At 40.9% G+C, this 17497-nt stretch overlaps 1 protein-coding gene across 3 annotated transcripts in view; it reads right to left on the bottom strand.

Annotated features, from left to right (window-relative positions):
* Positions 1 to 17497, bottom strand: part of sarnp (SAP domain containing ribonucleoprotein) — a 69276-nt gene that overhangs the window by 30123 nt on the left and 21656 nt on the right. The window contains exons 5-9 of one of the 3 annotated variants that reach the window (XM_060910671.1): positions 9000 to 9051; positions 6117 to 6190; positions 4765 to 4799; positions 4655 to 4680; positions 1027 to 1095 (exon numbers count right to left, since the gene is read on the bottom strand). In XM_060910671.1, the coding sequence (XP_060766654.1) occupies positions 1027 to 1095; positions 4655 to 4680; positions 4765 to 4799; positions 6117 to 6190; positions 9000 to 9051 (256 nt within the window). The remainder of the gene's footprint in view (positions 1 to 1026; positions 1096 to 4654; positions 4681 to 4764; positions 4800 to 6116; positions 6191 to 8999; positions 9052 to 17497) is intronic. The other 2 variants (XM_060910672.1, XM_060910674.1) reach the window with 2 other exon arrangements.

The following is a 17497-nucleotide window of genomic DNA, read 5'->3' as shown; positions in this document are numbered from 1 at the left end:
GCCGTTGCCAGCTAAAACTCTATAGTTCAAAGAAGAAGCCATATCTAAACATGATGCAGAAGCGCAGACGTCTTCTCTGGGCCAAGGCTCATTTAAAATGGACTGTGGCAAAGTGGAAAACTGTTCTGTGGTCAGACAAATCAAAATTTGAAGTTCTTTATGGAAATCAGGGACGCCGTGTCATTCGGGCTAAAGAGGAGAAGGGCGACCCAAGCTGTCATCAGCGCTCAGTTCAGAAGCCTGCATCTCTGATGGTATGGGGTTGCATTAGTGCGTGTGGCATGGGCAGCTTACACATCTGGAAAGACACCATCAATGCTGAAAGGTATATCCAGGTTCTAGAGCAACATATGCTCCCATCCAGACGACGTCTCTTTCAGGGAAGACCTTGCATTTTCCAACATGACAATGCCAAACCACATACTGCATCAATTACAGCGTCATGGCTGCATAGAAGAAGGGTCCGGGTACTGAACTGGCCAGCCTGCAGTCCAGATCTTTCACCCATAGAAAACATTTGGCGCATCATAAAACGGAAGATACGACAAAAAAGACCTAAGACAGTTGAGCAACTAGAATCCTACATTAGACAAGAATGGGTTAACATTCCTATCCCTAAACTTGAGCAACTTGTCTCCTCAGTCCCCAGACGTTTACAGACTGTTGTAAAGAGAAAAGGGGATGTCTCACAGTGGTAAACATGGCCTTGTCCCAACTTTGAGGTGTGTTGTTGTCAGGAAATTTTAAAAAAATCACCTCATTTTTCTCTTTAAATGATAAATTTTCTCAGTTTAAACATTTGATGTGTCATCTATGTTCTATTCTGAATAAAATATGGAATTTTGAAACTTCCACATCATTGCATTCCGGTTTTATTTACAATTTGTACTTTGGGATTCTAAAATGTTTAGACTTAACCACCATAATCTACATTTTCCTTGCGTTTCAGTGGTTGTTTTTTCATGTTTCACGTTTTACCCACTAACTTCATGAGTCATACTTTTCCACCCATAAACTATGACCTACCTTCCTCGACACAGAGGAGACGTTCATGCCAAATCGCTCTGCTCTCTTCTTCAAGACCTCGACATCGACCTGAGGACCACAGATTATCTAAATTATTATTCGGAAAATATAGATTAAATCAGGACTGAAGTGAAACTGGCCAAGAATGCATTTTGAGGAACTGAATAAAAAGCAACTTTTCTAGCAAATCTGGTATAACTGATTAGGAGGAGAACAATAGCGTTTAACAGTACAGATTAATATTGTGGATATAACCAGTATATTTACAAATGACACTTTTTTTTAAAAGATAGTCAGAAAAATCTTCACCCCTGAAACCAAACCGTCTACTAATGCGAGTCAGAAACTTCCGCTGTACCTCGCACCACTAGGAGAGGAGATGCGAACCTTGAACGAGACAGTCAATGACGGTGTAGCTCACTCCGGCCCCGTCTAGTCTAGAAGGAACGATCTAAAGTGGGCCACCTTGCGCAATAAATGTTGCAAGCTATACACACTCTAGGAATAACTACCTATTTGCCAGAAATAATCCAAAACTGTGAGGAACTGACCAAGGAGAAGTGATTTTTGTTGAACTCTTCATTAAGGCTTAATTATCCCCCACCACGAAGTGCGCAGGGGGAGACAGGAATGGAGTCCGTCTGTTTCAATCTGGACAAATTGTCTCAAGAAACTACATCAATGAAACTGTGTGCTCATGTCATGATCTAAGCGGAGTTTGAAAATCATTTATGAGAAATGATTTTCTTCAGCGTTATGGCCCTTGATTTTCGTTATTGGACTTTGTACAAGTGGACTCAATCTGGACAAGTTCTTTCAGAAACTACATCAATGAAACTTTGCGTGCTCATACGACTGAAAAAAAGCTGGGTAGCGTTTTATGAAGGTGTTATAGCACTTACGACACCAGAAGTCTATATTAAAGCAATGAGCTTATAAGGGCGCAAGTGTTCAGAGGTCTTCATAAAATGCTCGTGGCGGGAGATAGTGATGACCATGTCTTCTTGTTAGTCCATAACTTCATTAACAATTGTAATTAAGCAAATCTAGGTAGAAGTTATATGCACCCTAGGTACCCCAACCTTCATGCCAGAAAGAATCAAAAATCAGTGAAGAAACAATGTGTGGAAACTGCTTGCTCGGGCTTAATTACTCCATATCTTCATTATTAATTGCCATTATGCAAATTTGGGTAGAAGCTACAGTATATGCACCTCAGGCAGAGCTACTTTCCTGCCAAAAAGAAGAAAAATTGGTGAAGAATTGAATTTCGTGAAACGTGGATGACGCCGGACAGACAACACAACAGGCGTTAGGGCTGTGCCGATAGACGATGCCATCGTCCATCGACGATGGTGGTCATCCATCACGATGGAGAGCCGCCATCGTGATACCACGCCCCCTCCTGTCATAATAATGCATATACGGTATCATCTGGGCCTATTTAACCTAAAAAGTTAGTTTTTTGTTAGTTTAGTTAGTTAGTTTTGTTTAATATATAAATATATAACAATTATAAATACATAATTATATAAATCATTATAAAGTAATATCCTATTACCGCTTGTTCACGTAGGCTATGGTGCAGGGACGTGCTAGTGAACATAACATGTGGTTACACAAATACAGTATGCTACTAATAATAAATTTTGACTTCATTTTTTAGCCTACACTATACTTTTAATGTAAAATTTGTCATGTTGTTCAAACAAATAGCCACTATTAACGACTTCAGTCGGGAAATATTGGACCCCAAACGGCAGTGAAGCGCAGACTTCGGCAGAAGTCAAATAACTTTAATCTGGTAAATAGGCCTACTTTCAGACACAGAATGGTCCACTCTAAGCCATAATGTCAAACCACATGGAAGAATGAAGGTGATTCTGACAAATGTAAAGACAGTAAAAAAAAAAACCAAACAAACAAACAAACAAAAAAAACCGATTAAATCATGATTTTAAAAGCTGGTGCAATAATTCAAACACTAATAAATTGGAAAAATTAGCGCGTTCAAGTGCGCACTAAAGGCCGAAACGCATCTTCAGTTGATATGGTGTAAATAAACAATGAGTAATAGCTTAAGTGTAGTTTCTTCTCATAATTTGAATCCTAGTCTTTCATTGTTAGAGCAGATTAATATCTTGCCATGATCAGTGAGTGCTCGGGGAGGTTCATTTCCACCTGCGCTTTTGCGCAGCTCATTTCTCCGAAGCCAGCTGTGCGCAAACGCAGTGTTGACTGCTCGGCAAACTCCAAACGCTCGGTCTGTACTGGCCCTCTGTTGCACAAGCAAGTTGGTTATGGCCAGGTTCAAATTGTGCCCAAAACAACTTAACCACAGCCATTTCAACTGCCTGATGGCTGTGACAATATTCGCCCCGTTGTTATGCAGGCGATCTTTTTCTTCTCTATTTTCTATTCGGCAAGTGTCTCGCGCAATGCATCTTCTAAATTGTCCGCTGAATGTGTCTCTGGCATGAAACTCGTCTGCAGGCATTTGGACTGCATTGCCCACTCTCGGTCCACATAATGTACGGTAGCTGACATGTAGGGCATCATGTTGCAGCTGGACCACATAGCCGTTATCAAGGCCAAATATTCCACATCACCTAGCGCTTTTTTTTCCTTTACGTGCCAAAGCCTCGGATGAGTATCTAATACTTTTAATAATAATAATAATAATAATAATAATATATTTAATAATGTGGTATTAAAATCTCCCCCCCGCCCACGATATGATCGTCCATCACGATGTTTGCACTGTAAACATCGTCGATGCCAATTAAGGGGACATCGCACAGCCCTAACAGGCATAAGCCTGTTGGCCGGATGAGATGATAACCTGAAGAAAAAGCAGCTTCGAGTGGCACACTCCAACACCTCTAATTAAAGTCCATGACCTGGAGACACACTTTTGTCGAATGGCATGATTCCAACCCATGTATAGTGAGGCAATGACATCCAAAAAAAAAAACCACACAACAGTGGTAGACCACTGAACCCCATATCTTTCCCCACAGTAAATACATAGTTGGTCTAAGAATCAGATGGCCACCATCTGGTCCAAATAACATTGTAGGGCATGTACCAGGCACAGCAAGGAGTGCTCAAAGCTACAAGGTCAAAAGACTGACTCGCAACCTTAGGTGATATGACCTTAGGCAAAACTCCCAGTTTCAGCCACACAAGAAACTTGCCAGACTCTGTGCAGATGGAACATCTGCACAAGAACAGCGAGTGAGTAGTTAAATGCAGGGCACTAACGCTCAGAAGGAAAAGTGAACTTGACACTAAAGCAGAAAGCCATAGACTGATGCACGACAGCTGGATTTATTACAGATCCTGCATCATATCTCACCAAATGATCGTTGCATGATGTGCGCGCATAGACACAAGGTATCCAGATGTTACACACCGCCTCTAATAGTTAGGAGACGTAGAGCACAAGAACCAGACGAGATTTTCTCTCATTTTGTTTTCATTTATTTAGTCCCATTAGAAGCTCCATTTCATCACTTTTTGGAGAACGTCATTACCTTCTGATGACGTTTTCTCTTTATTATAACCTCTATATTACAACTCTCTATTATAAAATATCTAGATTAAGCATTTCTAACATCATACTCACATTTGTTTTTGAAACAGCAGCAATTCCTGTAAAACAAAGCAGAAGCAATCAGAGCAGAAAATCCTCTCTCTGTTTTTAATCCTAAACATGTACATCAGTCTGTATCTTACCTTTGGAGGATGCTGATGTCACTGGCAGTCCAAACCTTGCAGAAAAAATATTATATATTTAATTTTATATAACTTTATCCAAAAAAAGGTGTTGTTATGCAGGCATGCATGTTAAAAACTTAAACCCGAGTTAACCCAAGCAACATTAAAACTAGTACATTTAATTACATACATGTTATTTACCAGCTGGGAGGTCCGTATGGTGAAAAAGCGTGACCGAGGTCTTCAAAGTACTGAGCGAGTCCCTCTGGGCTGAGGTCAGTATTCAAGGTCGAGGTCACGGTATTTCATGATACAGACCGACCTTAAGCTGGTAAATATATTTACTTTTTTCTTTACCAAATTCTAACAGAAAACGAGAGCGCCCGAAAGGGAAAACCGAGCCGAGCCGCCATTTTGAATCCTCATTCACGGCTGTAATGCAAATTGCTTCCTCCTTGGTATACAAGTGCACTTCCATGGCAGGAAAAACACTACATTTTGCCACCTATGTAGTCCCCTATTTATACAAAAAGGAGTCATTCAGGATTCAGCCATGTTTTTGCTCGGCGTTAGGAACAGTTCCAGGTTTTTAGCTTTCTCCTGAAATGTTTTATTTTATTTCTTCTTCCTCAGGGTAGTAAAACTCGCTTTCGCTGGGAACACTGTCATTATCGCTATCCATGCTGTAAAATTAATGCTATTTTGAATCCTCATTCACGGCTGTAATGCAAATTGCTTCCTCCTCGGTATACAAGTGCACTTCCATGGCAGGGGAAAAAAAAAAAAAAAAAAAAAAACTACATTTTGCCACCTATGTAGTCCCCTATTTATACAAAATTGAGTCATTCAGGATTCAGCCATGTTTTTGCTCGGCGTTAGCAACAGTTACAGGTTTTTAGCTTTCTCCTGAAATGTTTTATTTTATTTCTTCTTCCTCAGGGTAATAAAACTCGCTTTCGCTGTGAACACTGTCGTTATCGCTATCCATGCTGTAAAATTAATGCTATTCTCCTGAGAAATGCGAAAATAAAGGTTGACACAAAATTGCTACTATGTTTGCTGTCGTGAACAAGCGAGTCGCCAGAGCGTGGGATTTGATGGAAACCAGACCGCGAAAAGATAAATTCTCATAATTGTGGAATTGTATTAAAACATGAGAAGTCATTTTTTTGTGTGTTAAAAAAAAAAAAGTTCCTACAGGGATAATGCAGTGGTTGGGATCCACTGAATATTTTTGTTCATTAGTATTGGTTATCTGTGTAAATTCCCAACTAACTAACAAACAAAGCAATCAGTCAGTCTTGAAAATTTCACAGAACAGTGATCATGAGTTTCAGATTCTCCATTTACGTCCGTTTTGGCCTCCTCACCTTGCAGCACGTGCAGCTTTCTTGCTCTCGGAGGATGGAGGAAGATTAAAACGTTCTGCTCTTTTCAGCAATCTCTGAAATTGTAAGACAGAAAAGTCCCAAAATTCTACACTTTCATCATGTCTCCTTTACCAGAACCAAAGACAAACTGAAATTTGAACGTTAAAAGTACTGACTGCAAAGTCATATGAAATTTAAAAAAAAAAAAAAATTTTTTTTTTTTAATTGTGCATGGTATTTTCCTTTATCTCGCAAGAACAATATCATGCAGACCAGATGAGCTCATTTTGATGTGCTGAGGGTCGCTTTTCACCGTTTGGGGACCGTTTTCCTCCTTCTTAAGGTAAAAACAGTACGGACCTACGGAAATAGCGAAACACGAGGAGCTTGAACTAATTAGCATAAACGTGGAACTGCGTCACACCAAGATGGCGACGTGCGGAAAATATCGTGACTCTGCATCGACCTCGGAGAGTTTTGAGTCGCGGGGATGTAATTTGTGGTTGACATTCCTGAATCGATCCGTGACGCAAAAGACGAATACATCTTCTCTGTTACTGCTTTTGTGTCATCGTTTCTTTCTCTGTAAGATCAAAACATTAGGTGTATAACTCCATACTCGCTACCGTAGAGTCGAGATCATGTGTTCTAAGGCTAAGATACACTACCGTTCAAAAGTTTGGGGTCACTTTGAAATGTCCTTATTTTTGAAAGAAAAGCACTGCTCTTTTCAATGAACATCACTTTAAACTAATCAGAAATGCACTCTATACATTGCTAATGTGGTAAATGACTATTCTAGCTGCAAATGTCTGGTTTTTGGTGCAATATCTCCATAGGTGTATAGAGGCCCATTTCCAGCAACTCTCACTCCAGTGTTCTAATGGTACAATGTGTTTGCTCATTGCCTCAGAAGGCTAATGGATGATTAGAAAACCCTTGTACAATCATGTTAGCACAGCTGAAAACAGTTGAGCTCTTTAGAGAAGCTATAAAACTGACCTTCCTTTGAGCAGATTGAGTTTCTGGAGCATCACATTTGTGGGGTCGATTAAATGCTCAAAATGGCCAGAAAAATGTCTTGACTATATTTTCTATTCATTTTACAACTTATGGTGGGAAATAAAAGTGTGACTTTTCATGGAAAACACAAAATTGTCTGGGTGACCCCAAACTTTTGAACGGTAGTGTAGCAAAGCGCTAGCTTGAATGATTTCGTTATCTGTCCAGAAAATATCATCTAATCTTGCTCGATCTTGCAGTTGCACTCCCTATGCAGGCTTTCTTTTTCTTTTCCCCTGGCAGAGTCTGCCATGTTTGCCCACGCTGACTTGTTTTAGTTAAAAGTAGCTCAAACTTGCCCCACGGTGGTCACGTGATCTTGCTGCTCGCTTGCTCGGCAATCTCCAGAATCGTAAAATGTAGGACGGTTTTTATCTTGGCAAAACGTTTACACGCAGGATACACGGTGTGTGCGGCAACGAAACCTCTCGAAACGCCAACAGCAATAGAAATGCAACATTTGACCCAGAATTCAACTTTGCAATCAGAACCTTTAAACACAATCCACTAGGCAAATGACTGAAGACAAGAAGCCCAGGTTTATAATGATTTTAAAATTATAGATTCAAACTCAAAGCTGAAATGTTTAAAACGGATTTCCTACATAATGGTCCTTCATGGGCCAAAGCAAAGTGGGGTTTTTGGGTCTGACACACATGATTCATATAATTAATGTTGAGAAATAAAATATTATGGTGACAAGTTAAATCTTTCTCTCTTCATACATTTTTAATACCTGGACAAGGATGAGACATAAAGCCACTTATCCAGACACATGATTTCTTGTTAGCTGGTTTCTTCCAGACAGCTTCTAGAGCTTTAACAACAATTTCTTTTTTCCACAAGTAGGGCACTGCATTATTCGTCAATTAGTTTATTTCGCAATTGGTTTAATTCCTCAAATTTGCTCTTTACCTGAGCTTTTGCTGTTTCTGCAATCATTTACTGGGGCTGTTTATATAGTATGGATACATCAAGTGGAAACAGGCTGCAGGAGGAACACACTGAGCATCAAGTCCCAGTCTGTCTAGCTTAAGGAAAGTTAAAGTGCATATCCTGGACCAATTTAGTGTTTTTTTTTTTTTTTTTATATGAAAGTATGTCCCTTTACACACTCATCCAGAAGGGTAATTTTGCACAAGACCATCTGTCTACAGCAGAAAAATTAAAATAACAAAACGCGTCTGGAAAAATCCCGAGGGAGTCTGGAGCCAGATTCGTGACGTTATCTGCGGAAGCGCCAGCAGGCTGCGCGAGCTTTGCACGGTTTCAGTGCACAGCCTGTGTAGACCAAGCGCTCCCATTTCTCTCTCATTGTCCGGTCTTTTGGACAACAATGAGTACTAATCCCATCATCATGATTGGTGTTGCTACACCCTCCTACAATACATCTGTTAACCATTTTAATAATTACGCGATAACGTTGAAGAAATTTGCAGAAAACCACCAGGTCGTTTTCTCATAAACAAACCAGCGCTGACGCAAGATTCAGAGGGAGGCGTCCCGCACGCGACGTCACGAAAATCAGTGTTTGCCGGGAAATCCAAACACAAAGTTTTTTCAGAGGCGGACCAATTCACCTCAAATGGCTCGATTTCAACTGAATTTTTCTGGTATTGCGCAAGGTAAAAAAAATTCACAGAATGCAGAATGTTACAGATATTTGACCAAAGTTTAATATAAAAATCGGAGAATTACATTGATCTTGCTCCTGAATTTACCCGTGATATGCACTTTAAGCTTGTGTTTTAGTACTTGGGCAGAAGATCCTTCTGGCTGTGTGTGTGAAATGACTGTACAGTGTGATTAAAGGAATAATACCTCATCAGCTGACTCAGAAAGGGTGATTTTAACAATTTTTTTCGTTGCCTGCCTGCACAAAGAAAAACAGAAAAAGCAGTAAACAACATTAAACTACTGTTTAGATCAAGGACTAAAAGTCAGGTATTTCAGTATCAGTTAGGAGAGTCACTAATGCCAGCTTGTGCGTGTATCGTCTCTTGCAGCGATCTTCAATTTCATGTACAAAGGGCTGATATGGCTGCACATTTACATTTCCTCCAGTTGAATCGGCTTTCTTCAAATGACTTTGACATGCAACTCCTGTTAGGTTGGACTGATGAACTCCAGCCACACTGGCCATTTTTTCACAAGACTGCACATTCCTGATGTCACATAAATCAAAGGACCATTCGCCAATTTATTACATTATGCCCAGGTCAGACGGCAGAAAGACGCATGCTGTGACCTGCGATCGGTCGGGTGGCGACTGATCGCAGGTGGACGCAGACATTTTGCGCCAAATCCTTCGTTGTGGTCAGATGCATTGCAAGATGCAGAGTTTTTAAGCTGAATCAACCAGTTGGAAACAGACGCAGCTAGACGCATAAGACTACACGCAGGTTGTTGTAAACTATTTGCAGGTGCAGTCGGCGTGTACCAGCAATGCATTGCAGCCATCTCTAAAGACTTGTCTTCTCCTGCGTCTAGCTGCCACTACCTGCGATCGGTCGCTCAAGTGTTGCATGACCGCCTACCTTTACATGCGTCAACCTGCTATTTGCACCGACTGGAAGTGACTCGCAGCTGAAATGCAAACAGATCGTGATCCACTTGCATCAACCTGCCTCAACTAAAAACCCTCTGCAACACACTGCCATTATCGCGTGTTGACACAAGATCGGTCTTGTGTCTACCTGCGATTTTACCATCGCAAGTAGACGCAAGTACAGTGGGGCAAAAAAAGCATTTAGTCAGCCACCAATTGTGCAAGTTCTCCCACTTAAAAAGATGAGAGAGGCCTGTAATTTTCATCATAGGTACACTTCAGCTATGAGAGACAGAATGGGGGGAAAGAATCCAGGAAATCACATTGTAGGATTTTTATAGCCTGGCAAGCCAGACTAAATGTGAATATTTAGTCTGGCCTCACTCGTAGGCATTTCTGAAGGGGGTGGGTGGAACAATCCGCTGTCTTTCAAACTGTCTCTGTGCGTATAGGCCAACGCTCTGACCAATCAGCGCAACAGTGACTGTGACGTAGTCAGAGCGACAGAAAGCAGTGGGGGAGGCCTTGAAATAAATAATTTTTCAAAATGCGTATTAATTAATAAAACAGGTTCTAGATATTAAGAAGTTTGGAGATAATGACCACAAGTTTGGAGTCTGTACCACATACACTCTTTTTTCCAAGTGTTTTTCAAGGGTTTGCTTAAACTGTTTTTGAGAGTTTTTATTTAGTGGTGTTTGGTGAAATAATTTCCCTTAAATTTAAAATAACGGGAAAATAAGAAACAACCAAAAAGTAATGTTTCAAAGCTGTTTATTAATTCTTCGTATTGCACAAACTAGCCCCATCCTTTTGGCTACGAACGGAGCCAGCTGGTAGATCAGACTTTTGCCATAGCCGGTCGGCAAAACGGCGAAAACGTCCTTCTTGAAAAGGAATGAGCGGAGAGCCTCTTCCTGCTCATGTTTCAACGAAAACTCCAAGTCTAATTCTTCTAAAACTGATTCCAAAGCGGAGTCAAACGCGCGCTGTTCACTAGCCGTAGCCATCTTTCCTGTTGTGCTTTCTCCAGCGTCGCGCAGCTTTGTCGTCACTCCTGCAAAAGCCCGCCCAAAGAATCCAAACAAAAACCTTGCGTTGTGATTGGCGGGCACGATTTGATGCCCGGGGTGTTTTGTTGATATGGTGTGAGGCTAGACCCACTCGCAGGCAAAAAATATTTTTGGCCGCTAGGCGGGTGGGTCTAGTTTACTAGGCTAGGATTTTTAATGAATTAATTGGTAAATTCCTCGGTAAAATAAGTATTTGGTCACCTACAAACAAGCAAGATTTCTGGCTCTCACAGACCTGTAACAACTTCTTTAAGAGGCTCCTCTGTCCTCCACTCGTTACCTGTGTTAATGGCACCTGTTTGAACTCGTTATCAGTATAAAAGACACCTGTCCACAACCTCAAACAGTCACACTCCAAACTCCACTATGGCCAAGACCAAAGAGCTGTCAAAGGACACCAGAAACAAAATTGTAGACCTGCACCAGGCTGGGAAGACTGAATCCGCAATAGGTAAGCAGCTCGGTGTGAAGAAATCAACTGTGGGAGCAATTATTAGAAAATGGAAGACATACAAGACCACTGATAATCTCCCTCGATCTGGGGCTCCACGCAAGATCTCACCCCGTGGGGTCAAAATGATCACAAGAACGGTGAGCAAAAATCCCAGAACCACACGGGGGGACCTAGTGAATGACCTGCAGAGAGCTGGGACCAAAGTAACAAAGGCTACCATCAGTGACACACACAGGTGATTGCTCTAAAGGCCCTTTTCCACTACCCTTTTTCAGCTCACTTCAGCCCGACACGGCTCGCGTTTCGACTACCTCAAAACAGCACGACTCAGCTCGCTTCAGCCCTGCTTAGCACCCAAAACTCGCACGGTTTTGGAGTGGGGCTGAAGCGAGCCAAACCGAGCTGAGTGAGGCTGGGGGCGTGAGCAGACACTCCCCTGTGCACTGATTGGTGAGGAGGAGTGTCCTCACATGCCCACACATGCCCCGCGAGCACGCTGGGATCTGTAAACACTGTAAACCCGGAAGAAGAAGAATTACGAGAATTTCTGAAGCCTTATGCGCCTCGCCTCATCTATACGCTCTTGCCAGTATCTGTTGGCGTTGTCGGTGACAACAAGCCACAGCACCAAGACCAGCAACACTAACGACTCCATGTCCTCCATGTTTATTGTTTACTATCCGGGTCGTGAGACTACCGCTTAAAAGATCACTGATGTCACTGTTTGCGCCGCCTAACGACATCACGTGACGTCCACCCACTTTCGCTAACTCCACCCAATGTGTCCACCCACTTCCAGCCAGCACGGTTCAGTGCGGCTGTAGTCGAAATGCAACTCCAACAGCCCCGCTCAGCTCGACTCAGCACGGCACGGCTCAGCCCGACTCAGCCGCGTTTGTAGTGGAAAAGCAGCATTAGACAACGAGGGAGGCTCAGCCTCCTCTAAAAATAACGAACATTGTGCAGGATGAATTGCGCTAGGCTTAGTTATAGCCGACCTTATAACATTGCTATTTCAGATCCAGAATCATAGAAATATATGTGCTCAACCCAACTACAGAGCGAAATCATTACGTTATAACTTTCCCCAGTTCGCCTAATGTTGCCAGATACTGCTGATGTTTACCAGCCCAAAATATGTTCAAAACCCGCCAAAATGCACTTAAAACCGCCCAATCTGGCAACACTGTTTCCCCCTCGTGACAGCGCGATGCAGCCCAGCCTCAGTGGACTTCAATGGCATTTGGGAGCTCTGCGCTTTCAATATCAAAATGCAAGATGATTATTGGACAAATACTGCGAAAACGCCCGCCCACGGATTCCCACAGACTCCCAGCCTCAGTGGACTTCAACGGCATTTGGGAGCTATGCGCTTGTCAATCTCAAAATGCAAGACGGTTATTGGACAAATACTGTGAAAATGCCCGCCTACGGACTCCGAGCCTCACATGGGAGGGACATGGCAGTTTCCGCGAGGAGACTGGTGATTGGTGAAAGCGGCCGGATATTTTCTTTGATTGACAGCTCGTTTCAAATATAGACAGGCAGCGGTGAATTTCAGTTCAGTCCCATGCGGATTCGCAAGTGCTGTGGTGTATTGTAAGAGATCAGCTTACATTTCCATTTCATTCATTACATACGGTTTCTACCAGCTTTTTTAGTTTGTATATATTTTCATTGTAAATACAGTGTTGTCAAGTTTGCTATCTTAGTTCCAGAAATTTCGTTTATTTGAGTGACTGAACTTGAACTTGAGGGGGCTAGTCAGCTAGCAAGAAAGCTGCGCACGGATGCCGAGCATTGCTGATTTAATTTTGGCGAAGCCATTTGCCAGTCTTCCTTTCGAGGAAAAATTAAAATTAAAGAGCAGGGTAGACCAACGCCTCAAATTGACTTGGTGAAAAAGGTAGGGAATAATACTCGTTCCTTTCAGCTCTCCTGGTACGAGAAAGTGAATTGGCTAACAGCAAGTGACCCACATCAACAACAGTAAATAGGCTACTTTAGTAATATGTCATGGATGGACCAAAAATATAGAATCTATTTAAAATGTTTATGCTGAGTATATTATATTGGAATATATATTTTTCTGGATATGAATTAAACACCGCTACAATTTGGAAAACATTTTTAAACAAAAACACAAGCGAGAACATTTCACACTACAGACCTGGATTAAAAGTGAAGGGTTATCAAAATTGTCAATAAAACATTTCTCAGTCAAAATAAGTAAAATATAGGGAAAGTGTCATTGAATGAAACGTGTGGCACCCAGCTCTATGTTTAGCTCCCCAAGGTCAGTGCTTTCCGGAACACTCTGCTGTTACTGCTGAGGTTCCTGACAAAGAGCTGCTTTCAATAATGATCAATTTTTAAACAACATGCCACAATTTTAAAATATAAAATGTTAAAATATACCCCCCCCCAACACCACCATCATGTATATTGGACAGTAGGCTAATGGGCCAAAAGAACCTGTTATTTCACAGTTTGTGACCCTGCCAACAATCAGCCAGATCAGAGGCAAGAGTATGGGCAAAAATGATGTGTTTTTTCTTTTTTCTTTTAAAATCTGGAAATATCGTAACCGACCAGCCTCCCCTGTTTGAAAGACTACCAGCCGCCACTGGTGACACACTACGCCACCAGGGACTCAAATCCTGCAGTGCCAGACGTGTCCCCCTGCTTAAGCCAGTACATGTCCAGGCCCGTCTGAAGTTTGCTAGAGGGCATTTGGATGATCCAGAAGAGGATTGGGAGAATGTCATATGGTCAGATGAAACCAAAATAGAACTTTTTGGTAAAAACTCAACTTGTCATGTTTGGAGGAGAAAGAATGCAGAGTTGCATCCAAAGAACACCATACCTACTGTGAAGCATGGGGGTGGAAACATCATGCTTTGGGGCTGTTTTTCTGCAAAGGGACCAGGACGACTGATCCGTGTAAAGGAAAGAATGAATGGGGCCATGTATCGTGAGATTTTGAGTGAAAACCTCCTTCCATCAGCAAGGGCATTGAAGATGAAACGTGGCTGGGTCTTTCAGCATGACAATGATCCCAAACACACCGCCCGGGCAACGAAGGAGTGGCTTCGTAAGAAGCATTTCAAGGTCCTGGAGTGGCCTAGCCAGTCTCCAGATCTCAACCCCATAGAAAATCTTTGGAGGGAGTTGAAAGTCTGTGTTGCCCAGCGACAGCCCCAAAACATCACTGCTCTAGAGGAGATCTGCATGGAGGAATGGGCCAAAATACCAGCAACAGTGTGTGAAAACCTTGTGAAGACTTACAGAAAACGTTTGACCTCTGTCATTGCCAACAAAGGGTATATAACAAAGTATTGAGATGAACTTTTGTTATTGACCAAATACTTATTTTCCACCATAATTTGCAAATAAATTCTTTAAAAATCAGACAATGTGATTTCCTGGATTTTTTTTCTCATTCTGTCTCTCATAGTTGAAGTGTACCTATGATGAAAATTACAGGCCTCTCTCATCTTTTTAAGTGGGAGAACTTGCACAATTGGTGACTGACTAAATACTTTTTTGCCCCACTGTAGCTGAAGCCTGCTGTCTGACCTGGGCGTTAGCTAGGTGTGTTAGCACGCTAGTTTAAAGAACAACTCCAGCAGGGGCCTAACTTATCAATTTTTCCTGTTTGGCACTCAACGCCAAACTGTAATACTTGATTTGAAATATTATATATATATATATATATATATATATATATATATATATATATATATATATTTTTTTTACGTTTCTTTTTTAAATCTTAAAACTTTGATCAGACAAATTTCAGGTAATGGGCCTTGGTCACATGATCCTTTTCCTGTTTATATCAGACTACCTTTTAAGTTTGGAATATTATCAATGACCCATCACAGTGTCATGAAATCATGACAAAAAGCAAACAGAAAAGTCACTCTATTAAAAATGATAGAAAAAAAAAAAAATATATATATATATATATATATATATATATATATATATATATATATATATATAATTTTTTTTTTGAGACCTTTAAAGGTGCAATGTGTAAGAACTTGTCGAATTCATACTCAAAACACTTTAAAAAAAAAAAAAAGATAAATAAAAAAAATAGCGGGTAGTATATTATCAGAAAGTTGGGGTGTCCACCCCGTTGTAAGAAACAAAGAAATGCACAGTCCCTCCTAACCCAACCCACCAAGCTTGTGGAATTATTACTCACTGAATCCAGCATAAAGCTATTTTTAGTTGACCCGTTACTGGATTCATACAATTTAACTTTATATAGTCGTCAGTTGTTTAAAAAGAAAAAAAATCTTGACCAAAAATCAAAGCCAGTTAAGATAACATGGCTCTCTAATAACCTTCATGTGTGGCACCACGACGTGACCTTTCCAACGATGCTATTTGCTTGTCTATGCGACAAAATGCTGGCGAGATCTGCATCCAGCTCTGCGTCCTTCTCCTCATCTGTTCCTCTTGTTTGAATTACTCTTTAACTTATTACTACACGAGATATGAAGTGCATTCCACAAAAAAAAAAAAAAAACAGAACCAGAGCTTTGGAATAATGCTAGTCGCATTTGTCCATACTGAAGTAATTACGTTAGGATGACCGATCAAACTTCTGCAAGGTAATGTCTTTACTAAATCCCCCCCCGCCCACTTTCACACACCCGCTTCTCGCTTGAACGTGTCACAAAATCCCCATCGCTTCAAAACATATCAAGATAAACAGCACAACTTACTCTGTCTGAAGCTATCAGCTGTTTCTCTGTATGAGAAAGCCAGAGCGAATAATCTGGTTTTGAATTCACAGCAAATAAAACAAAGGCATTTATTTCTGATAGGATCCCTTTAGTTTGTCCCAATAGTGTTGCTTGGCATTTCAATTCCGCTTATTCCAGCAGGCTTGCTCTCATTTTTCTTTTCCGTTCACTAAAAACCCAACAAAATGGTAACCGTACATCCACGTTTCAGTGCCTGGATTCCAGTCATCTCTGCACGGATGATAACTTTTCTTTAGCTTTCTATAGTCTGGAAAAACATAGCTTGGATTTCTTCTCGAATCCATTTTGTAGAGTCACTCGCAAAACAGCTCTTTCCCATTTAAAATGTATTATTTTGTGGATTCGTGACTGAACGTTAATGTTGCCACTCATAGTGACTTCTCCATATGGTGACGTCACATGTGCGACTACGTCTCCTCTCATACTGAACGGAGGTCAGACTGTACGCTACAGTGACAATCGTCTTGAGTTACAAAATGCTATTCGAGTCAGTCACAATCAGATGTACCTACTTGTTTGAGATCATGTAACACTATGTAACAGTCTTCTATTTATGTTTATTAAACTATTTCATATGTTGTAATGGTAGACTATCATTGCCAATGTATGACGTTTCAAAGCCAGATCATAATTTACCACCACTGAATCCATGTTTCAGTTTTTTTTTATCAGACAAACTCTTCATATTGCACATTTTCACCATGTAACGCATGTTCATTTGATTTAATACCCCAGAATGCATCATTGCTGCTTAAACTTGGCAATAATTTGTCAAACACTAACCGTTTTAGTAAATCAGCAGATTTTTGAGGAACAAATTGACAGCTGAATCACGGAATTCCGATAAAAATGAAATCTTTCACAATAGTTTTGTCAATGATGGGGGGGGGGGGGGGGGGGGGTGCTGAACCTAATTTGTTTTCTTTGTCACTGCAAAGTTGAAAATGGCTTGAGAAATCTTATTTAATGCATTTTAATAAACACTTTAAATTAAATACAGACATTTTATGTAGTATGTGATATGATTTGATACAAAAACCTTGTTGCTGGGGGCATATGTTTGCAAAATTCACATGCCAAAGATTTTGCGTGTCATTTCCGTTGTTTTCTGGAGTGTCCGTAATGGTCTTGCTGTAACAGAATGCTGCAGAATTTTTTACCATTTTTGGTGATGACATGCATTGGTCCTGTTGGCCTCATGTAGGGCTCTAGTTACATATTCATACGTCTTTAGTTGTTATATTAATAGATATATTTGCAATGTGTAGTGTCCGTAACGGGTGTAGTGTCTGTAACGCCAAATTGATATTTTGGTAAAGCCAGTTAATTGAGACTTCTTGACAAATTTAAATGAAACCTTCATGTGAGAATGACGCAAATTAATCATATTCTTCTCTCAAAGTTGTAATTGATTGAATTAAGACCCCACAGGCCAACTATTTGAACACTAAATTATTATA

The sequence above is a fragment of the Neoarius graeffei genome, chromosome 26 (assembly GCF_027579695.1).
Source record: "Neoarius graeffei isolate fNeoGra1 chromosome 26, fNeoGra1.pri, whole genome shotgun sequence".
NCBI classification, from domain to species: Eukaryota; Metazoa; Chordata; class Actinopteri; order Siluriformes; family Ariidae; genus Neoarius; species Neoarius graeffei.
The sequence above is the reverse complement of the archived record's forward strand: the minus strand, read 5'-3'. Positions and strand labels throughout refer to the sequence as shown.